This window comes from Gadus macrocephalus, chromosome 5 (assembly GCF_031168955.1).
Source record: "Gadus macrocephalus chromosome 5, ASM3116895v1".
NCBI lineage: Eukaryota > Metazoa > Chordata > Actinopteri > Gadiformes > Gadidae > Gadus > Gadus macrocephalus.
In genome coordinates, this window is record NC_082386.1 from 13,049,069 (window position 1) to 13,072,942 (window position 23,874).

Consider the following 23,874-nt stretch of genomic DNA (forward strand, 5'->3'; position numbering starts at 1 on the left):
TCTGGGGCCCGAGTATTACCAGTTTGAAAATGATGCTTGGTTGGTCTTTAAATCTTGAAGATGGTTGGTCATGTGTGCTTTATAATATGTTGTATGTTTTGATCTCCTCCAAATGAACCCTGACCCCTGATGAACAGTATAGTGCCTTCTGTGGTTTTTAAGCCTTGAGTTCTGATTTGTACAGAGAGCCTAACGATGGGAGGCTTTGACGGATCAAGATTCCCCTGACCCATGTCTAATCACTCAATCCCCTCATTCTTATTTCTATGCACTTGTGTACCATTTGAAGCCTTTACCATCCACTGATTCATCATGTTGTAATGTCTGTATTATTGGTCAAGAACAGAGAGCTCTGTATTGTATCCACTGAATGGATGATGTTGGGAATTTAGTTTTTATGCAAACAATTTGTCCGCTGTTTGGCTTAGAAATATGCTTGCGGGAAACTGGCCTACGCTATATGCTATGCTTGCAAATATGCTGTACATGTGTCAAATAAATGAAATAAAAAAAATCTTTATTGTGCATTTTAACAAATCACATTACGATCATTTATATATATATATATAAATTGTACCCATAAAATAAATGCTGAAATGCTCATCACCAGGCTAGTCACAATAGACTTGAGGTCCTGGGTCTTCCAGGTCAAGTCACAGAGCAGGCTGGCAGGTCCTGGGTCTTCCAGGTCTTCTAGTCAGAGAGCAGGCTGCTCTCAGGGTCCTGGGTGTCCACATCCCCCCAGTAGGGCAGGATGAAGGGCAGGCTGTCCAAGCGGGCCTCCAGCAGACCCCACAGATGCTCCGACACAAACTGGTTCCCCTTTTCAGAGAGGTGCAGTCCGTCAGACAGGTACACCGTGTAGTCCTGGGAAACACGAGATACAAACGAGGTCAGAACTCATTGGAATGTGTTTATGCATGCAGACACAGTCTTTGTTATCTAGAGACTGTGGCCCAATTCATCAATCAATAATGATTTCAATACATAAGGATAATTCCATTTTAAGTAATCTTCCAGTAAAGAATGAAAGAAAGAAAGAAATGCATTTAACGACAACTTTTTTCCATACATTAGGGTTTTAGACAAGGGCCTAGGTTTGGTCTGAGCTTTGGTGGGGAGACTTCCCAGACACCACCTCTAACTTTGTTTGATGCATTATCTGCTGATGCATATGCAGTATGCATATGCATAGGGTCGAGGTGTTGCTGCGTTGTCTGGACAGCGACAATGCAGCGATATCAACATGAGTAGCTGGAGGTTATATGAGTGCAATAGACATGATAGCATTAAGTTTAAAATGAAAGACATTTTGTTTTCCACAGAAATTGAGCCGCGGACTCCAGTGGGTTAGGCAGAGTGCACTCCACTGCACCACTGAGGTTATGACAATGCACATTAATCAATCATCCATAAAGATGATATACATGACGTTAAAATGTATGTGTGTATTTGTATTATTTCACTTATTTATTTTTTCATGCCGACCAATAAAAAACAACACTGTTACCCCTTATGTTTTTTTTCATGACGACCAAAGGTAAAACGACAGTGTCAGCCCTCATGTTTCATTTGATAAAAACAACATGTTACCCCTCAAGTTTCATTTGACAAAAACAACAGTGTTATCCCTTATGTTTTTTTTCATGACGACCAAAGAAAAACAACAGTGTTACCCCTTATGTTTTTTTTCATGATGACCAAAGAAAAACAACAGTGTTACCCCCTGTTTTATTTGATAAATATCGACACATTAATCAATCATCCATAAAGATGATATACATGACGTTAAAATGTATGTGTGTATTTGTATTATTTCACTTATGTATTTTTTCATGACGACCAATAAAAAACGACAGCGTTACAGCTTATATTTTATTTGACAAAGACAACAGTGTTACCCTTCATGTTTTTTTTCACGACGACCAATAAAAAACAACAGTGTTACCCCTCATGTTTTTTTTCATGACGACCAATGTTGTTTTTTATTGGTCGTCATGAAAAAAAACTTAAGGGGTAAAACTGTTTTTTTTTTATTGGTCGTCATGAAAAAGAACATAAGGGGTAACACTGTCGTTTTATCCGATGAAACATGAGGGGTGACACTGTTGTTTTTTACAGGTCGTCATGAAAAAAAACGTAAGGGTAACACTGCTGTTTTTTATTGGTCGTCATGAAAAAAAACATAAGGGGTAACACAGTTGTTTTTTATTGGTCGTCATGAAAAAAACATAAGGGGTAACACTGTTGTTTTTCTTTCGTCGTCATGAAAAAAAACATAAGGGGCAACACTGTTGTTTTTGTCAAATGCAACATAGGGAGTAACACTGTCGTTTTTATCAAATGAAACATGAGGGGTAACACTGTCGTTATTTATCGGTCGTCATGAAAAAAAACATAAGGGGTAACACTGTTGTTTTTCTTTGGTCGTCATGAAAAAAAACATAAGGGGTAACACAGTTTTTTTTTATTGGTCGTCATGAAAAAGAACATAAGGGGTAACACTGTCGTTTTATCAGATGAAACATGAGGGGTGACACTGTTGTTTTTTACAGGTCGTCATGAAAAAAAACGTAAGGGGTAACACTGCTGTTTTTTATTGGTCGTCATGAAAAAAAACATAAGGGGTAACACAGTTGTTTTTTATTGGTCGTCATGAAAAAAACATAAGGGGTAACACTGTTGTTTTTTATTGGTCGTCATGAAAAAAAACATAAGGGGTAACACTGTTGTTTTTCTTTGGTCGTCATGAAAAAAAACATAAGGGGCAATACTGTTGTTTTTGTCAAATGAAACATAGGGAGTAACACTGTCGTTTTTATCAAATGAAACATGAGGGGTAACACTGTCGTTATTTATCGGTCGTCATGAAAAAAAACATAAGGGGTAACACTGTTGTTTTTTATTGGTCGTCATGAAAATAAACATAAGGGGTAACAAGGTTGTTTTTTATTGGTCGTCATGAAAAAAAACATAAGGGGTAACACTGCTGTTTTTTATTGGTCGTCATGAAAAAAACCATAAACTGTTGTTTTTATCAAATGAAACATAAGGGGTAACACTGTCGTTTTTTATTGGTCGTCATGAAATAAAACATAAGGGGTAACACTGCTGTTTTTTATTGGTCGTCATGAAAAAAAACATAAGGGGTAACCCTGTTGTTTTTTATTGGTCATCATGAAAAAAAACATAAGGAAGAACACTGCTGTTTTTAATTGGTCGTCATGAAAAAAAAGTGACGACCAATTAAAAAAACATAAGGGGTAACACTGCTGTTTTTTATTGGTCGTCATGAAAAAAACCATAAACTGTTGTTTTTATCAAATGAAACATAAGGGGTAACACTGCTGTTTTTTATTGGTCGTCATGAAAAAAAACATAAACTGTTGTTTTTATCAAATGAAACATAAGGGGTAACACTGTCGTTTTTTATTGGTCGTCATGAAATAAAACATAAGGGGTAACACTGCTGTTTTTTTATTGGTCGTCATGAAAAAAAACATAAGGGGTAACCCTGTTGTTTTTTATTGGTCATCATGAAAAAAAACATAAGGGGTAACACTGTTGTTTTTTATTGGTCATCATGAAAAATAACATAAGGGGTAACACTGTTGTCTTTTATTGGTCGGCATGAAAAAAAACATGAGGGGTAATACTGTTGTTTTTTATTGGTCGTCATGAAAAAAAACATAAGGGGTAACACTGTTGTTTTTTATTGGTCGTCATGAAAAAAAACATAAGGGGTAACACTGTTTTTTATTGGTCATGAAAAAAAACATAAGGGGTAACACTGTTTTTTTATTTTTCGTCATGAAAAAAAACATAAAGGGTAACACTGATGTCTTTGTCAAAAAAACATAAGGGGTAACACAGTTGTTTTTTATTGGTCGTCATGAAAAAAACATAAGGGGTAACACTGTTGTTTTTTATTGGTCGTCATGAAAAAAAACATAAGGGGTAACACTGTTGTTTTTCTTTGGTCGTCATGAAAAAAAACATAAGGGGCAATACTGTTGTTTTTGTCAAATGAAACATAGGGAGTAACACTGTCGTTTTTATCAAATGAAACATGAGGGGTAACACTGTCGTTATTTATCGGTCGTCATGAAAAAAAACATAAGGGGTAACACTGTTGTTTTTTATTGGTCGTCATGAAAATAAACATAAGGGGTAACAAGGTTGTTTTTTATTGGTCGTCATGAAAAAAAAGTGACGACCAATTAAAAAAACATAAGGGGTAACACTGCTGTTTTTTATTGGTCGTCATGAAAAAAACCATAAACTGTTGTTTTTATCAAATGAAACATAAGGGGTAACACTGCTGTTTTTTATTGGTCGTCATGAAAAAAAACATAAACTGTTGTTTTTATCAAATGAAACATAAGGGGTAACACTGTCGTTTTTTATTGGTCGTCATGAAATAAAACATAAGGGGTAACACTGCTGTTTTTTTATTGGTCGTCATGAAAAAAAACATAAGGGGTAACCCTGTTGTTTTTTATTGGTCATCATGAAAAAAAACATAAGGGGTAACACTGTTGTTTTTTATTGGTCATCATGAAAAATAACATAAGGGGTAACACTGTTGTCTTTTATTGGTCGGCATGAAAAAAAACATGAGGGGTAATACTGTTGTTTTTTATTGGTCGTCATGAAAAAAAACATAAGGGGTAACACTGTTGTTTTTTATTGGTCGTCATGAAAAAAAACATAAGGGGTAACACTGTTTTTTATTGGTCATGAAAAAAAACATAAGGGGTAACACTGTTTTTTTATTTTTCGTCATGAAAAAAAACATAAAGGGTAACACTGATGTCTTTGTCAAAAAAACATAAGGGGTAACACAGTTGTTTTTTATTGGTCGTCATGAAAAAAACATAAGGGGTAACACTGTTGTTTTTTATTGGTCGTCATGAAAAAAAACATAAGGGGTAACACTGTTGTTTTTCTTTGGTCGTCATGAAAAAAAACATAAGGGGCAATACTGTTGTTTTTGTCAAATGAAACATAGGGAGTAACACCGTCGTTTTTATCAAATGAAACATGAGGGGTAACACTGTCGTTATTTATCGGTCGTCATGAAAAAAAACATAAGGGGTAACACTGTTGTTTTTTATTGGTCGTCATGAAAATAAACATAAGGGGTAACAAGGTTGTTTTTTATTGGTCGTCATGAAAAAAAACATAAGGGGTAACACTGCTGTTTTTTATTGGTCGTCATGAAAAAAAACATAAGGGGTAACACTGTTGTTTTTTATTGGTCGTCATGAAAAAAAACATAAGGGGTAACACTGTTGTTTTTTATTGGTCGTCATGAAAAAAAACATAAGGGGTAACACTGTGGTTTTTTATTGGTCATGAAAAAAAACATAAGGGGTAACACTGTTTTTTTATTTTTCGTCATGAAAAAAAACATAAAGGGTAACACTGATGTCTTTGTCAAATAAAATATAAGGGGTAACACTGTCGTTTTTTATTGGTCCTGAAAAAAAACATAAGGGGAACACTGCTGTTTTTTATTGGTCGTCATGGAAAAAAACATAAAGGATAACACTGTTGTCTTTGTCAAATAAAACATAAAGGGGTAACACTGTTGTTTTTTATTGGTCGTCATGAAAAAAAACATAAGGGGTAACTGTTGTTTTTTATTGGTCGTCATGAAAAAATACATATGGGGTAACACTGTTGTTTTTTATTGGTCGTCATGAAAATAAACATAAGGGGTAACAAGGTTGTTTTTTATTGGTCGTCATGAAAAATAACATAAGGGGTAACACTGTTGTATTTTATTGGTCTTCATGAAAAAAAAACATAAGGGGTAACACTGTTGTTTTTTATTGGTCGGCATGAAAAAAAACATGAGGGGTAATACTGTTGCTTTTTATTGGTCGTCATGAAAAAAAACATAAGGGGTAACACTGTTGTTTTTTATTGGTCATCATGAAAAAAAATATAAGGGGTAACACTGTTGTTTTTTATTGGTCATCATGAAAAATAACATAAGGGGTAACACTGTTGTCTTTTATTGGTCGGCATGAAAAAAAACATGAGGGGTAATCCTGTTGTTTTTTATTGGTCGTCATGAAAAAAAACATAAGGGGTAACACTGTTGTTTTTTATTGGTCGTCATGAAAAAAAACATAAGGGGTAACACTGTTGTTTTTTATTGGTCATGAAAAAAAACATAAGGGGTAACACTGTTTTTTTATTTTTCGTCATGAAAAAAAACATAAAGGGTAACACTGATGTCTTTGTCAAAAAAACATAAGGGGTAACACAGTTGTTTTTTATTGGTCGTCATGAAAAAAACATAAGGGGTAACACTGTTGTTTTTTATTGGTCGTCATGAAAAAAAACATAAGGGGTAACACTGTTGTTTTTCTTTGGTCGTCATGAAAAAAAACATAAGGGGCAATACTGTTGTTTTTGTCAAATGAAACATAGGGAGTAACACTGTCGTTTTTATCAAATGAAACATGAGGGGTAACACTGTCGTTATTTATCGGTCGTCATGAAAAAAAACATAAGGGGTAACACTGTTGTTTTTTATTGGTCGTCATGAAAATAAACATAAGGGGTAACAAGGTTGTTTTTTATTGGTCGTCATAAAAAAAAACATAAGGGGTAACACTGCTGTTTTTTATTGGTCGTCATGAAAAAAAACATAAGGGGTAACACTGTTGTTTTTTATTGGTCGTCATGAAAAAAAACATAAGGGGTAACACTGTTGTTTTTTATTGGTCGTCATGAAAAAAAACATAAGGGGTAACACTGTGGTTTTTTATTGGTCATGAAAAAAAACATAAGGGGTAACACTGTTTTTTTATTTTTCGTCATGAAAAAAAACATAAAGGGTAACACTGATGTCTTTGTCAAATAAAATATAAGGGGTAACACTGTCGTTTTTTATTGGTCCTGAAAAAAAACATAAGGGGAACACTGCTGTTTTTTATTGGTCGTCATGGAAAAAAACATAAAGGATAACACTGTTGTCTTTGTCAAATAAAACATAAAGGGGTAACACTGTTGTTTTTTATTGGTCGTCATGAAAAAAAACATAAGGGGTAACTGTTGTTTTTTATTGGTCGTCATGAAAAAATACATATGGGGTAACACTGTTGTTTTTTATTGGTCGTCATGAAAATAAACATAAGGGGTAACAAGGTTGTTTTTTATTGGTCGTCATGAAAAATAACATAAGGGGTAACACTGTTGTATTTTATTGGTCTTCATGAAAAAAAAACATAAGGGGTAACACTGTTGTTTTTTATTGGTCGGCATGAAAAAAAACATGAGGGGTAATACTGTTGCTTTTTATTGGTCGTCATGAAAAAAAACATAAGGGGTAACACTGTTGTTTTTTATTGGTCATCATGAAAAAAAATATAAGGGGTAACACTGTTGTTTTTTATTGGTCATCATGAAAAATAACATAAGGGGTAACACTGTTGTCTTTTATTGGTCGGCATGAAAAAAAACATGAGGGGTAATCCTGTTGTTTTTTATTGGTCGTCATGAAAAAAAACATAAGGGGTAACACTGTTGTTTTTTATTGGTCGTCATGAAAAAAAACATAAGGGGTAACACTGTTGTTTTTTATTGGTCATGAAAAAAAACATAAGGGGTAACACTGTTTTTTTATTTTTCGTCATGAAAAAAAACATAAAGGGTAACACTGATGTCTTTGTCAAAAAAACATAAGGGGTAACACAGTTGTTTTTTATTGGTCGTCATGAAAAAAACATAAGGGGTAACACTGTTGTTTTTTATTGGTCGTCATGAAAAAAAACATAAGGGGTAACACTGTTGTTTTTCTTTGGTCGTCATGAAAAAAAACATAAGGGGCAATACTGTTGTTTTTGTCAAATGAAACATAGGGAGTAACACTGTCGTTTTTATCAAATGAAACATGAGGGGTAACACTGTCGTTATTTATCGGTCGTCATGAAAAAAAACATAAGGGGTAACACTGTTGTTTTTTATTGGTCGTCATGAAAATAAACATAAGGGGTAACAAGGTTGTTTTTTATTGGTCGTCATAAAAAAAAACATAAGGGGTAACACTGCTGTTTTTTATTGGTCGTCATGAAAAAAAACATAAACTGTTGTTTTTATCAAATGAAACATAGGGGGTAACACTGTCGTTTTTTATTGGTCGTCATGAAATAAAACATAAGGGGTAACACTGCTGTTTTTTATTGGTCGTCATGAAAAAAAACATAAGGGGTAACACTGTTGTTTTTTATTGGTCATCATGAAAAAAAACATAAGGGGTAACACTGTTGTTTTTTATTGGTCATCATGAAAAATAACATAAGGGGTAACACTGTTGTCTTTTATTGGTCGGCATGAAAAAAAACATGAGGGGTAATCCTGTTGTTTTTTATTGGTCGTCATGAAAAAAAACATAAGGGGTAACACTGTTGTTTTTTATTGGTCGTCATGAAAAAAAACATAAGGGGTAACACTGTTGTTTTTTATTGGTCATGAAAAAAAACATAAGGGGTAACACTGTTTTTTTATTTTTCGTCATGAAAAAAAACATAAAGGGTAACACTGATGTCTTTGTCAAATAAAATATAAGGGGTAACACTGTCGTTTTTTATTGGTCCTGAAAAAAAACATAAGGGGAACACTGCTGTTTTTTATTGGTCGTCATGGAAAAAAACATAAAGGATAACACTGTTGTCTTTGTCAAATAAAACATAAAGGGGTAACACTGTTGTTTTTTATTGGTCGTCATGAAAAAAAACATAAGGGGTAACTGTTGTTTTTTATTGGTCGTCATGAAAAAATACATATGGGGTAACACTGTTGTTTTTTATTGGTCGTCATGAAAATAAACATAAGGGGTAACAAGGTTGTTTTTTATTGGTCGTCATGAAAAAAAACATATGGGGTAACACTGTTGTTTTTTATTGGTCGTCATGAAAATAAACATAAGGGGTAACAAGGTTGTTTTTTATTGGTCGTCATGAAAAATAACATAAGGGGTAACACTGTTGTATTTTATTGGTCTTCATGAAAAAAAAACATAAGGGGTAACACTGTTGTTTTTTATTGGTCGGCATGAAAAAAAACATGAGGGGTAATACTGTTGCTTTTTATTGGTCGTCATGAAAAAAAACATAAGGGGTAACACTGTTGTTTTTTATTGGTCATCATGAAAAAAAACATAAGGGGTAACACTGTTGTTTTTTATTGGTCATCATGAAAAATAACATAAGGGGTAACACTGTTGTCTTTTATTGGTCGGCATGAAAAAAAACATGAGGGGTAATCCTGTTGTTTTTTATTGGTCGTCATGAAAAAAAACATAAGGGGTAACACTGTTGTTTTTTATTGGTCGTCATGAAAAAAAACATAAGGGGTAACACTGTTGTTTTTTATTGGTCATGAAAAAAAACATAAGGGGTAACACTGTTTTTTTATTTTTCGTCATGAAAAAAAACATAAAGGGTAACACTGATGTCTTTGTCAAATAAAATATAAGGGGTAACACTGTCGTTTTTTATTGGTCCTGAAAAAAAACATAAGGGGAACACTGCTGTTTTTTATTGGTCGTCATGGAAAAAAACATAAAGGATAACACTGTTGTCTTTGTCAAATAAAACATAAAGGGGTAACACTGTTGTTTTTTATTGGTCGTCATGAAAAAAAACATAAGGGGTAACTGTTGTTTTTTATTGGTCTTCATGAAAAAATACATATGGGGTAACACTGTTGTTTTTTATTGGTCGTCATGAAAATAAACATAAGGGGTAACAAGGTTGTTTTTTATTGGTCGTCATGAAAAAAAACATATGGGGTAACACTGTTGTTTTTTATTGGTCGTCATGAAAATAAACATAAGGGGTAACAAGGTTGTTTTTTATTGGTCGTCATGAAAAATAACATAAGGGGTAACACTGTTGTATTTTATTGGTCTTCATGAAAAAAAAACATAAGGGGTAACACTGTTGTTTTTTATTGGTCGGCATGAAAAAAAACATGAGGGGTAATACTGTTGCTTTTTATTGGTCGTCATGAAAAAAAACATAAGGGGTAACACTGTTTTTTTTCTTTGGTCGTCATGAAAATAAACATAAGGGATAACACTGTTGTTTTTGTCAAATGAAACTTGAGGGGTAACATGTCGTTTTTATCAAATTAAACATGAGGGGTGACACTGTCGTTTTTCTTTGGTCGTCATGAAAAAAAACATAAGGGGTAACACTGTTTTTTTTTAATGGTCGTCATGAAAAAAAACATAAGGGGTAACACTGTTGTTTTTTATTGGTCGTCATGAAAAAAAACATAAAGGGTGACACTGTTGTTTTTTATTGGTCGTCATGAAAAAAAACATAAGGGGTAACACTGTTGTTTTTTAATGGTCGTCATTGTCACGATCCTACTGTTGGGTAAGTTTAAGCTGGTTGGTAACTGGTGGTCATGGTAACGGTGTGAGTGGCTCCCTTGATTGGTTGATTGTTGTCACCTGGGGGATCCAAGATGGTGGATATACACAGCATGGTGGCCCGTGGTTCCAGTCCCGGCAGGATAAGACTTTGTAAAGCCATTCACCCAGATGCCAGTACACACCAGAGCTAAGCGCCCTGTGCCCACTACCTCCGTCCGTTGACTGATCCCCATTGACTTTGAATGGGGACGAACGAGCAATGCATTGTGGATCCGTCCGTTCCGTTGGAGCCTGGTCAAGAAGTTGAAAAATGTTCAACTTTTTCGGCAGCGACGGATCCGTCATCCAATCAGATCACGTATCCGTCAGCCAATCAAATCGGTTCGCCGGGTTCTTCCCGCTTCTTCCTGCTTGTTACGAGGCAAGATGACCCGCTTTCCCGCTTTCCAGTATCGTCAGAGCCCGAGTCGCGTCACAGTGCTTACATTTGCATACGTGATCTGATTGGATGACGGAACCGTCGCTGCCGAAAAAGTTGAACATTTTTCAACTTTCTGACGGTGGCGAACGCTCCAACTGAACGGACGGATCCACAATGCATTGCGCGTCCGTCCCCATTCAAAGTCAATGGGCAACGGACAACTGACGGAGGTAGTGGGCACGGGGCGTTAAGGAGTCCAACGGGGGAACGTGACCGCCCCTTCACCGTCTTTGTTTGTCAAGTGTTTGTCTAAACATGTAAACCATAACTGAACGAGACAGCTACCGTTCACCACAACGCTTGGGCTATCTCCATAGCAAGAGAGGGAAGGACCAGCGCTCGTCATGAAAAAAAACATAAGGGGTAACACTGTTGTTATTTATTGGTCGTCATGAAAAAAAACCAGAAAGGGTATCACTGTCGTTTTATCAGATGAGAGCTGGAGAAGTGTTCATTCTATTGAAGTCTAGCAATAAAATATTGCTAGACTATTGCTAGAGTATTGCCATTTCACTATTTTCCTCAAATTCATGCGCTGAATAGTGACCTGGTTGTGCGTGCGTGTGTCTGTTGGGTTATCTGGATTTTATAGAATGTAGCAAGCCAGTGATAACCAGATAAGACAGTGAAAATCGCAAGCTGCTGACCATCATGGGAGAGAAGGTGATGCAGGCGCATTAAACAAAGACGGGGAGAGATGATGCGATATATGCGAGAAAGACACAGAGGAACTTTTCTTACGAGAAGCCGGGACCAAACCGGCTGGGCAGTGTAAAAAGGAAGACGTATGTTGGGAGGCGGTACCGAAGTGGGAATTTAACCCTTTGTGTACCGCATGAGGCGTTTTGTTTTCGTTTCAACCTGAATATTGGTGGGGACATTTCAGTCGTCATTTGACAGTGGTGGGTACAGGTCCCCTGGTCCCCACGCAAATCTACGCCCTTGGTATTAGACCTGCTAGGGGATCTAATGCCCCATTTCCACTGCAGGGTGCGGAACGGATCGGATCGCAAAGGTGCGGGTCGGATCGCGTTTCCACCGCCAAAAGTGGGCGTGACCCGGACTTTGCCGTACCCGTTCCGACCCCATTCTAGGGACTCCTCCGTTGCGGTACCCAAAACGAGACCAGACGCCTGAAAGGGTACCCTGGAATTCTAGCTACACCCCCCCTCCGTTGATTGGTCGACATAAAGTAATGCATGGTAATTGTGGTCAGCGTAGACCAGTTCCCACCTGTCCATCTTTCTGCATGAGGGTCCAGAGATCCAGGACTCTCACCCCACACTGGCCCGCTGCCTCCACACAGGCCTGGGCATACCGCCCTGCCACCGCGTTGTGGCGATTCAGAGGGAACCCTGGGGGATGGAGAAACACGGTGGTACGGTTTACCACTTTTGTATAACAACGCAGTGGATGCGCTTACCCAAAGTGACTTACATTGGATGTTAGATACAGGTCATTAAGTGGCAGGTAAGGGCTAACAGGTAACATCTTGTTCAAGGATGCCTACAGATAGACTTCGGAAAATTGGGGGTTGAACCCACATCCTTTAGGTTAGGAAGTCACACCCACATCAGTCCTGCTCCTGTACGATGGCCAAATGTATGATGTAGGTTGATATATAAATCTTATGGTAAAGAACAGCATTCTGCCGAGTTACCTTTAAGCTGGCACTCCTTCTCCCAGGTGGCCTCGTGAAGAGGAGGGGGAGTGATGAAGACGACCCGGTCTGAGGACACTCCCACTGCGGCCAGGTATTTTGCAATCTCCTTCAGGTTATCAGAGTACTCATCTAAAGGGACATGCTGCTTGGCTTTCATCTCTAGGACCAAGGGAAAGAAAAGGCAATCATTAGATTTAGTCTTGGATCAACCAAACTGACACCTCAATAGTTACATTTGGGGGAAGTCAAGTGTGAGCGATATCAATGAACGGTGAAAAGTTGTATACATAAGATGCAAACATGCAACTAATGTATACCCTCAAGAGCGCAGTCGTTGGCCCCAAAGAAGACAGTAACGCCCACTATGTTCTCTGAGGGTTTATTGGGGAAGAGCCGAGGCAGGAGAATCTTGCCCCATCTTGAGTTGTACCCCGACAGTCCTCTGTTCACCACGTCACACTTTCTAATAGGGCCAGAGTTTTCCATATTAAAGAGCTGTTTCCACGTATGAATGCATAGTGCTGAATGCAAATGTTTGTGAGTTGAACACTCTGTGCACTCAATAAAAACGAACTATGAACAGCTTACCGAGCAAGTTTGTTCGCCATTTCGGAACCCCAGCCATTAGGTTGAAAAGAAACCTACAAGAAGTGGATCACAAAGTCACTGAGGTGCACAGAAACCTGCTGGACCTCCTTTCATTCATCACCTACTATCAGAACAGCTCCTATCATCCATCATCCATTGTCTATCATCTATCATCCCATCATCTCAAGATTTAAACTGAGATTTAACTTGAAGGCATGGATACGACTTCATACGACTCTGGCGTGGCGTTAATTTCAATCGCTAAATAAATATTAAATAAAATGAACCAACCTGGGTGATAGAGTCACCAAATAAAACCAATTTAGGCCAAACTATAGTTTTTGTTTTGGACATTTTAAATCCCGGCCGGAGGAGATACAGAGATAGACACTTCCGGCTTTTACGCACTAGTGTTTTATTCATGGTTTTATTGTTTTTGGGAGTAGGATCTGACCAGCAGGGGGCGCTGAGGCGGACCTGATGATGGATGGATGCAAACCGGAAGTAAACAGTGCGGCCTGGCCCACGTAATCAACATGGCCCTGGTGAGGTCTTACATCGGGAGGAGAGCCGTACACCTTTCACACCAAACATGTAGCGGTTCTCTCCTGTTCGCGGACGGTTGTCCCTGCAGAGACGCGCTCTCCGTCTGGTCTTCATCGAGAGCTTGTTGGAGGGGAGATGGTCCCTCAGACAGCGGTCCGCTTCCAGAGGAGGTGACCGCTGCAGATCAGCCGGCGGGTTATGCAACAGCAGAAAAGTTCCTCAGAAGCTCCCGGCTCAGATGTTGGACTAAATCGAAACCTTCGAAAAGGTCATTGGTCGACAGAATGACGCGCGGAGATCGGGGATTTCTGGGGGACCTTTGGGGACCTGAAGTCCATCTCGTCAGGGCCTACAGCGGTAACAACAGTACACCTCTGTACAAAACCAAGACGGGCTACTACGAGGTGCTGGAGGTGTCTCCCGGCGCCACACACTCCCAGATCAAGACCGCCTACTACAAGCAGTCCTTCAAGTTCCACCCAGACAAGAACGCGGGCAGCGAGGAGGCGACGCGCCTCTTCTCGGACATCAGCGAGGCCTATAACGTGCTGGGGAACCAGGGGCTGAAAAAGAAGTACGACCGAGGCATCCTGAGCCACTCGGACCTGGTGGGCTCCTCCAGACCTTCGGCCAAGGAGACGAGCAGCTCCACCAAACCGCAACCCACGTCCCGTACCTCCGTGCTGGGGACGGAGAGCCAGAAGATATTCGACTTCGATAAGTTTATCAAGTCGCACTACGGGGGGCAGCTGCAGAAACAGAGAGAGGTGCAGGTGCGCAAAGAGGAGATGATGCGGAAGAAGGAGTCGGATATACACGAGTGGAAGTTGGACAAGATCCTCGAGATGGCGGTGGGGGTCCTGGTCGTGATTGCGGTTTCCATTGTGTTCAGTTTGAAGAAAGGGAACTAATAACATGAGATGAGATGGGAGTTCACTGGGTCTATTGTGTAGACTACACGGGGTATTCTAGATTTAGTAACATTCAGAGTTGGCCTTTACATCTCTGTAAACTGTCAGTTATATAAATTGTCCAACACAGCAAGACAATGTATGTTATTTTGTTTTTGCGTTGTGTTCAAGGGTGAGTGCATTTATGTTAAATGGTGCTACTGGGTATTTGAGGGTGCATCAGCCCAATCCGAGACACTACAGATCCACATGTCGGGTATTTATGAAGTAAATTGATTCCGCACATCCACTCAAAGTGTGTGGGCATGTTTGATTGATGGTTTTACTCACTGGGACAGTGTTCTGTGCATTGGCCAACAGCTCATATCCCTTTGGCTTTTATAAAGTCATCGCATCAGGCATATTGTAATCCAGTCATTTATCTCTATGGGAAAATATAACGGAGGTTTTAAAACGTTTTAAAGCTTGTTGGGGAAGTGTGACAAGGGATAGGCAGTAGGTTTATTTGATTTGGCCAAATAATTTATATGCCCGTTTTATTTATCTATTAATGGAATGATTTGTTCTGAAGACTTTGATCATATTCTTATGTTAATTTGTGCAATATGCCTTCAGGTCTCCTGTCAGCACATTCAAATAAAAATCCTATGCTGGTGATTAGCATTGACCTTTACAAAGATGGTTGTTCACATTTCTTCCTGTATTGTAGTGATTACGGCCTACAGTATCAAAATGCGTTTTTTGCTTCTGAGATCAGAGCTGCTAACTCTCACATGGACCGTGAGACTCACTCAAATGACCCTTCTGCACTTAGAAAAGTGACTGCCAATCTACATTGTTTTGAACGGTAGGGCAAATTTTGAGCGACAATGCTTCATGGTGCATTCAAGTTCACCTCATTATCTCAGAAATATGTATTTGAAGAGCGATAAATTGTTAGAACCGGGAAAGTGACATTTTCTACCTTATCCCAAATCAAATATGCATGCAGTGTTATTTAGGCAGATATAGAAGATTAAAAAATATGTCCAATTAATTGATGCTTAGAGTGGTGGAGACCAAGGTTCAAGCCCTGCTCATGTTTCTTTTTTAACGTAGTCATTGTGTGAATAGAATGTGATACATGCTTCCGAATATATACCAATCTCCAGCTTGGCTCAGTGGTCAGTCAGACACCGGATACTAAAGTGTTTTTTTTAAACATATCAATGTTGTGTTTTAAATAATGTAAAATCAATCCTCCGACAGATTATTTCACAATTACTCAGTGGTAGAGTGGAAAGAACTAACGCTTAACATCACCAGTCCATGGTTCAATGCATACAGAGGCAGGCAGAGAATTGTGTAAATTCATTTTATTGTTGTTTTTTTAAAAAAAGGGGTGACTTCAGGATTACTTCAAGGCAAGTCAAGTACATTTCAAACAAAAAGGTACAAAAATGTTTCAAGACCCATTTTGCAACAAATATCGGCAGGAATTCAACCCGTGTCTCCAGAGTTATCTAACAGTGCACCACTGAGACAGTAATCATTGTCAATAATAAGAGGTTACATACATGACATCACTAAGTTTAAAATAAGATTAGTTTTCCTAGCTCCAGAACAGATAAACTAATACAATCAACAAGTTTTTAGTTTGAATACCAGACATTTATTCTAGTTCAAGTGTATTTAGTGCATACATTTTGACAATATTTTTTTAAATAACTTTAAAAACACAACAAAACAGTAAAAACTGAAAGGAGCTGCAATAAACATTGCCTGACAAGTAACAACAAAACTCAACTTGTCTTGTATTGTAAACATTTGCAAAACTCTAAATCTAGACCAGTGTCCCAAGATGTAACGAACAATATTAGACGGTACTGTTGATTGTAACAAACGTTAACTTATTATTCATGAAGGAACTATTTTCCTTCATAATTAGCTTAGAATGTTATGCTTCTCCACATACAATTAAAATAAATAAATTAAACAAATCACAAAGTTTAGTGGAGTTACGCCATGCATTAAAATCTCAAAAACAAACAACATACAGACATATTAAACAAACGAGAACTGGAAGCTACACTTGGAGATGTTACCTGACAAGAAAATAAATGCAAAATGCAAACTAAAGTGCTCAACACAACTCACAACATATTGAATACAATAAGATCAAAAATCAATGTTCACTACCAATTAGCTTTACTACCATCATTAGTAGATTCACAGAGGCTGATAATTATTGGTTAATAAATTCGATCCAATTCAAGAGCACGGCCGTCGTGATTTAAGACGGACGCTGGGACTATTCAAGTCCGTTTGTCATATTCTGCTGATGTTCCCTGTGGAGACGCATTCAAGCCCCCCATCTTCACTGTTCTGAAAGAAATAATAACATTCTACCAAATGACCCACAATTTTTGCCCTCTGCTCTACAAGTAGTCCATAATGAATCCTGTGGAGGCCTCAGGTAGACGCAGCAGAAGGTTGTTACTAAAGGAACCAGCGTCTCCTCTCCAGGACTTCTGGTCTGAGCCCCGGTGTAGCTGGTGTTTCTGGGGGACCCCTCAGATGACGGGGTTCAGCGCGTCGTAGAGCCGCTGCACAGCCAGCTCCACCATCTCCCTCAGGGACTCGTCCTCCATGGCCTCGGCCTCGTCCTCGTAGCTCGCCGTCTGGGGGGGGGGGGGAGGAGCGTTAGTAAAACGCAGCTGAGAGTAAACGTGAGTGTGCAAGTGTGTTAGGGTGTTCCTGACGACTCACTCTGGTCTCCAGGCAGATCAGCACCGTCTTCCCGTCCACCGTCACGGCCATGCTGCTGCTGTCTCTGAACTCCACACAGTCCTCCCCGAACATGTCTCTGTGGGTTTCACAGTCCACACAGCTGTCACTGTCCGATATATATCACAGTTATGATTAATGCTTCAGTGTGTCCGTGCGGATAGAAGTGGAGCGGACAGAAGACTCACTGCAACATGACCTCCAGCCGGGCCTGGTACACCTCCATGTCCACGATGACACACTGAGACTCCATCACTGGAACCAACCCAACACCAAATATGAGCTCAAACAGGAAGGAACTACACACATGAAGGATCTACGCACAGGAAGGAAACACACACAGGCCGGAGCTACACACAGGAAGGAACTACACACCAGAAGGAACTACACACAGGAAGGGAACTTTACACAAGTAGGAGCAACACACAGGAAGGGACTATACACAGGATGGAACTACACGCAGGAAGGAACTACACCTGAGAAAGGCCTTCACCCGGGACATTTAGTATAGACTAGTTTCACTTTAGTCAGTTGATGTAAACCTATTAATGATGATCATCAGCTAGCAGCTGAGCTCCCCACGCTGCCTCAGGCTGAACCCACCTCTCTGGGCCTTGGGGTTGGACTGCACCTCCAGCACCACGGTGGTCACCGCGTCAGCGTACATGTCATTCAGAGGGTTGGCGATCCACTGGAGGGAGAACACACGTTTAGCTCAGAGCCAGAGGCGGACGTTATCCTCATCCATAGCAGGCAGAGGGACGTGATACGGTGCTGGTTGGGGGTTAGACTCCCAGCCCACAGGAACCGACTCTGGGGTCGAACCCCATAGTTTGGTCTCAGGTTGTGAAGTGGCGTGGTAGTGTTCGGACAGAAACCCACGGTTAAATACAGCGCGATAAATGAGATCCAGAGCGACCTGAGGCAGCAGCAGGAACCACAGCAGAAATAAAGCGCTCCCCTCATCTCAGTAGAAGATGTTTGTTGCTACTGACCTCCAGCGTCACCATGCCGGCCTCATGCACCAGGGTGATGCTCTTAAAGATCTTCAGGGTGTTCTTCTCCGTCCCGTCCAGCTCCTCCACATCTCCTTAAAAAAAGAAACATTATCCAAGGGGACATGAAGACATACCATATAACATATATATATTTATAACAGAGTAGGCTCCTCTCCCACCAGTGAGGTTCCTCAGATGGCAGACCAACAGAGAGTAGGGGCCCGTGAAGGGGATGGCCTGGGTCTGCTTCACCGTGCTCATGGCCAGCTCCGTGTACGCTGCAACACACAACAAGCAGGAACATTCAAATCCTACAATTCAAAACCTCAACCTAAAAAGTGTAAAATACGGCAGATCTTTCTCCTTGGTCCTACGTGTTCCTACGCAGCGTACTCGCGTACTAGTGTTTGATTGACCTATGAGTGCTAGAGAACCCGCTCCAGCTGCTCTACTTTGTGGAGGCAGAAGAAGGTGTGGGGATGAGGAAGTGAAAGTAACCCACTGGACAGGTCCGAGGGGGTGAGGATGTGGTAGTTGAAGTTCTTCTTCACCAGTATGCCGGAGACCCGCTGGCCCTGCACACACTTCTTATCCGCCAGGGAGCCCATGACCTGCGGAGGGAACCAGGATCAGAACCTCTCCCTCCTGTGGAGCTCAGACCTCGGAACGCATTAGGTTCACCCTTATAAGACAGGCAGTTTGGTACAATTCCCCTTTTTTTATACAATGCTGCGTTTGTGTGTCTACTCAATAACCATACAGTTATTGAGTAGACACACTACTCAATAACTGAATTTGAATAATTCTAATTGAAATGTGAAGTGATTCTTATCCAAGCTATCTTTGTTGTATACGGGGAAGGAGTTGACCTAGCGATTGTTGGTGCTTGGCACTTGGATCTATGAACATCCTTACTGTACCGACAGCGGTATATTGTTTCTCTGCTTCTGACAAATGTACTTATTGTAAGTCGCTTTGTATACAAATGTCAGCTAAATGTAAATGTATGTTCTTCATATCTATATCGTTGGATCTTTAGGTGAAGCCCAACACTGCAGTATAGAGGAAGTTAGGAGCTACCAAAGGCCAAAGGTCACCTTGGCCAGCTTCTCCCCCCTGAAGTTGAGGGTGACGGCCTCAGTGTTGCGGGGGTTGTGGACCTCGATGTGGACCTGGTCGTTGTCCTCGTACTCCCGGATCAGAGCCGCCTTCAGACGGGCCATCTCGTTCTGCTCCCCGTGGACCAGGATCTGAGCGGCCAGGAGGCAGGATGTACTGTTACACCTTCAATACTACACCTTACTACACAATACTACAGGATGTAGTATTACACCTTCTTACGATACAGGATGGAGTATTGCACCTTATTAAAATACAGGATGTAGTATCACACCTTCTTACGATACAGGATGGAGACAACATTGTGTACAAATGGAAATGCTAGATTCTGATCCGTGTTCTGGACCGGCTCTAACAAAGGCTCCTACCACGTGGGGCGGTTTGAGGGCCCGGATGAACTCGCTGGTCTGCTGGTAGTCAGTGTGGGCCGAGAAAGAGATGTAGTCCACAGACATCTTGAGCTGCAGCTTCTGGCCCGACATGGTGGTGATCTCCTCGGGCTCAGACATGATGTGCTGCAGGGACACACTGATGGTCAGCGGGGGGGTTCCAGCTTCACGTTGTACTAATTCTTATGTCTTTACTAAAGCGCTTGGCTAACATAAAGAAACTGGAGCAACACCGACATCTCGGTGAGGTTGCTGTCTCAGCAGAACCTTTTTATGGTGTTTAACTTCCCATGTTATTACATCACCTGACACCCATTCACCTAAAACAGATTTGAACCAATCTGTGAAGACCAAAAGCTACTGCCATAGCAAGCTAGCTAAACCACAAGCTGACAGTGGCTTTGGAACGAGATTCAGGTGCATTGATCCACTGCTAGGGTCAGGGTTATGGTTCGGGGGCACCAGCACCGTGGCCAGGGTTAGGTCCAGAGCTAGGGTCAGGGTCAGGGCTGGCGTCAGGGTTAGGGTCAGGGTGCGGGCGCGACAGGACCTTGGACCGTCTTAGGGTCAGGGGTCAGGGGTAGGGTCAGCACCTTGGCCAGGGTTCCCTCCACACAGTAGCCGGCGATGATGACGCCGTTCCTCTTATCGGTGCACCAGCTCTCGAACAGCTCCCGGGACAGACCGCTCTGCATCATGCCCGGGGACGCCATGACAACGCTGGGCCCGATGTCATCAAAGTGATCCATACTCTGAGGACAGAGTTACAACACTGAATACAATACTCCCAACCCAGAGATCATCTATCAAACGGGTTGGATCATTACAAATGACCTAAGGAATGAACCAAGAGGTGCAGTCCCGTTGTTTCCAATGTCAGAGGTCAGGGTCAGGGGTCAGGGGTCAGAGTTAGGGTTAGGGTTAACAGCCCAGATGGGTTCATTCTATTAATACCAAAATAACCAATGAGGATTAGAAATGACATTAATATTGTATTCTTTTTTTTATTAATTTAATCATCTGAGATTTTAATTTCCTCTGTAGCGCTTTGAGTTTATGGTTTTTGCCTTGTGAAGTAAACATATGGTCCTATCTGACCGATTAACCAATCGGAATCCTGTCCTCAACATGGGATACATAATTAGAAAAATGGGAGGCTGCCTTATACATAGTGCTTCCACCAAAAAGTCCCATGATGCATTCTGGCGTATGATCCTTACCTTGAGGTTGCTGATGTGCTTGAAGACGAAGGGGTTGTTGATGTTGATGGCCTTGCGGATTTTGTCGTTCATGGCGTTGACGTACGTCTGGTACACCGCCATGCACTTCTTGGCCAGCGAGGAGGCGTAGTAGATGGGGATGTCGTGGAGCTCAGGGTGGTTCTGCCAGTACTCGTCTGGAGGAAAGGGAAACATCCCAACTTCAACCTCAGCATGATGTGGTGAGGAGAGGAACCATCACACAGAGCCTCAACCATCACAACCTAAACCATCACATGGTGAGGAGAGGAACCATCACACAGAACCTCAACCATCACATGGAGGAGAGAGGAAATATCACAACCTCAACAATCACATGGCGGAGACACTAGCTCAGAGTTAAAAAGGACTCATCCAATACGGTTATCAAAGAACCTCCAGAAAGCAGGACCTGCAATGCGTGTTTCTCACCAAGGATGAGCAGCAGCTCCTGGGCTCGGCCCAAGGCGAACACGGGGATCAGACAGCGGCCTTCCCTGTTGACGATGTCATGGACGGTGTTACAGAACCGGGCCTCCCGCTCCTCCCTCTTCTCGTGGATGTGCGTTCCATAGGTGGACTCCTGGGGACACAATCTCAGCATGAGCGCCGCACGGCCACATTACAGAACAGTGGGTTCATATTGTATGATGTCACCACAGAACGAACTATGATTAAAATGTCTGGTTTGACGCTGGGGATCTCTGCCGCCATCAGATGTCTGTCCTCTTGGCGCGAGAAGTCTCCAGTGTACAGGATCTGAGAGGGAACACAGAAAACAGCATCAGGTCAGCTGAAGTAATACTCAAGAGACACAGTTCCACCAGGCCCTAATAAACAAACCCAACATATCCCAATAAACACATTACCAATCTACAAACCAAACAAATACAATGAGGTAAAAGGAAGCTACTGAATAAGTGATCCTTTTGAGTTGGGGCCCCGACCTTGACCCCGGCGATCTCGATCATGAACATGGCGGCCCCCAGGACGTGCCCCGCGTGGTAGCACCAGAACTTGATCCCCGCCACCTCCTTGACCTCATGGAAGTTGATGGTCTCGATCTTCTCCATGCTGTCCTCCAGGTCCGTCTCCGTGTACAGCATGTCGTCCGCAGAGATGTTGCTGCCGTCAAGCAGTCCCATATATATATTACATACAGAACGATTACATGTACAACGCTACCATTTACTATTAAATCATTCTGCAGACCAAAGAGATACACAGTGATTTATAATCAGTAGTTTGGGGTTAAGCATCTTGCAAACCAGAAGGCATTGTGCATCGGACCGGGAAACTTTCCATTGAGAGTCGAAGATGCTTAACCGCTAAACTCCTACTGTGATAAGATTGTACACTCTTACTGTCTCCTCCCTGTGCTTCTACACTCCACAACACTGCCATCGCCGGGTATCGTATAAGAACCTTTCCTTTGTCCAGATTCAAACAGCGCGTGTTTCTAACCTGACTTTGACGTAGTCAGACAGGAGCCAGCGGTAGATGGCCTTGGTGGCGTGGGTCATGAAGGTCCGGCCTTTGAAGCTGGTCTTCTGAAGGAACCAGGGCAGAGCTCCACAGTGGTCCAGGTGGAAGCTAAAAGAGGAAGGTAGAAGTCCAGGTTAATGGTTGCACCTGGTACTGGTTATAACTGGCTATACTGGTTATATAGTTACCCACAGATACACCAGGGGGAGGCAGAGAGGGGGGATTCTAGCTCATATTAAATATGAGCTACAAATTGAAGACACACTTAATTTGGGCATTTATGTTTATGGATTATGGATTTATTATAGATATTTCACGCATATCGCATCCATTAAGCCTCCACTGAAACTTCTACTCCCTTATCTTTAATATTATTGCCTATTGATTTACCATAAAGGTGAGTTGAATCTATATAAATATAGAGAAGAGGGATATCTTTACAGGTAAAATAGACTATAATTGTACTTATTGTAGAGGGTGATTGCATTGTAATCTATCAAATCCTGGATTATGTATTTGATTGAAGAATGTGCAGTCCTCCTCTTCAGTGTGAACTCACTGGCTGATGAGCAGCAGGTCTATCTCCGCCGGGTCTATGAGGTCGATGTAGGGCAGGGCATCCATCCCCTCTAAGCCTGGGTGGATGCCACAGTCCAGCTGCACTCCACGGTAGACATGGTATAACAGGTATGACATATTGGCAATATAAATAATACTGTCCATAATATTTATTTTTTTCTAAAACGTGTCATGTAATAATATTAAATATACGTGTAGAGGAACAGTTTTGCTGTGACAAACAGTGTACAGTTATAACCATGTATAATCCAAAAGACACAAGCCATTCGCATAATATATAATGTAAGCATTGTTACCACGTTATTACCATTATTTTCCTGCCTTTAAATTCCAGGATGATGCATGACCGGCCGACCTCCTGTCCAGCGCCCCTGCGAGATATAACAGTCTCAACACATGAACAGATCAAACACGTGGCTAATATATATAAAGAATATTTATCATATTATGTATGTAGCATGAGCGATGGGAACCCACAGGGGTCGGATGAGGAGCTGGTCGCTCTCCTCCGCGGGAACAGTCGCCTCCACTTTACGTTTCGCCGCCATCGCTGCTTCAGCAAATATATTTAGAAATAAAAGAAATAGGCTAGATCATGTTCAGTATATTGTAAAATCGGTTTCAAATACACTGTTCATGTGTGCATGTGTTGATGAATGAAGGAGTGGGGCGGGGCGGGCCCTAGACATATAAACTTCCGGCGGGAACCAAA

The 23,874-nt window shown here is 41.0% G+C and overlaps 3 protein-coding genes across 3 annotated transcripts; 1 reads left to right on the forward strand and 2 right to left on the reverse strand.

The window, feature by feature from the left end:
- Window positions 1-110: 110 nt before the first annotated feature.
- iah1 (isoamyl acetate hydrolyzing esterase 1 (putative)) lies at window positions 111-13,570 on the reverse strand. Its single transcript, XM_060052508.1, has 6 exons — window positions 13,423-13,570; window positions 13,132-13,184; window positions 12,861-13,006; window positions 12,541-12,702; window positions 12,114-12,235; window positions 111-867 (listed from the first exon to the last, which is right to left on the reverse strand). The coding sequence occupies exons 1-6, from the start codon at window positions 13,552-13,554 to the stop codon at window positions 694-696; spliced, it is 789 nt and encodes a 262-aa protein (XP_059908491.1). The 5' UTR covers window positions 13,555-13,570; the 3' UTR covers window positions 111-693.
- Window positions 13,571-13,589: 19 nt separating this feature from the next.
- LOC132458051 (uncharacterized) lies at window positions 13,590-15,265 on the forward strand. The gene has a single exon (XM_060052509.1). It carries the CDS (start codon window positions 13,623-13,625, stop codon window positions 14,586-14,588), a length of 966 nt encoding a protein of 321 aa, XP_059908492.1. The 5' UTR covers window positions 13,590-13,622; the 3' UTR covers window positions 14,589-15,265.
- A 526-nt stretch (window positions 15,266-15,791) lies between these two features.
- LOC132458049 (cleavage and polyadenylation specificity factor subunit 3) lies at window positions 15,792-23,867 on the reverse strand. The gene is made up of 18 exons (XM_060052506.1): window positions 23,640-23,867; window positions 23,470-23,533; window positions 23,143-23,240; window positions 22,563-22,691; window positions 22,046-22,223; window positions 21,768-21,857; window positions 21,531-21,681; window positions 21,081-21,256; window positions 20,454-20,612; window positions 19,840-19,986; window positions 19,450-19,602; window positions 18,855-18,963; window positions 18,532-18,630; window positions 18,350-18,444; window positions 17,958-18,045; window positions 17,543-17,609; window positions 17,337-17,433; window positions 15,792-17,248 (listed from the first exon to the last, which is right to left on the reverse strand). The coding sequence occupies exons 1-18, from the start codon at window positions 23,708-23,710 to the stop codon at window positions 17,141-17,143; spliced, it is 2,079 nt and encodes a 692-aa protein (XP_059908489.1). The 5' UTR covers window positions 23,711-23,867; the 3' UTR covers window positions 15,792-17,140.
- Window positions 23,868-23,874: the final 7 nt, after the last annotated feature.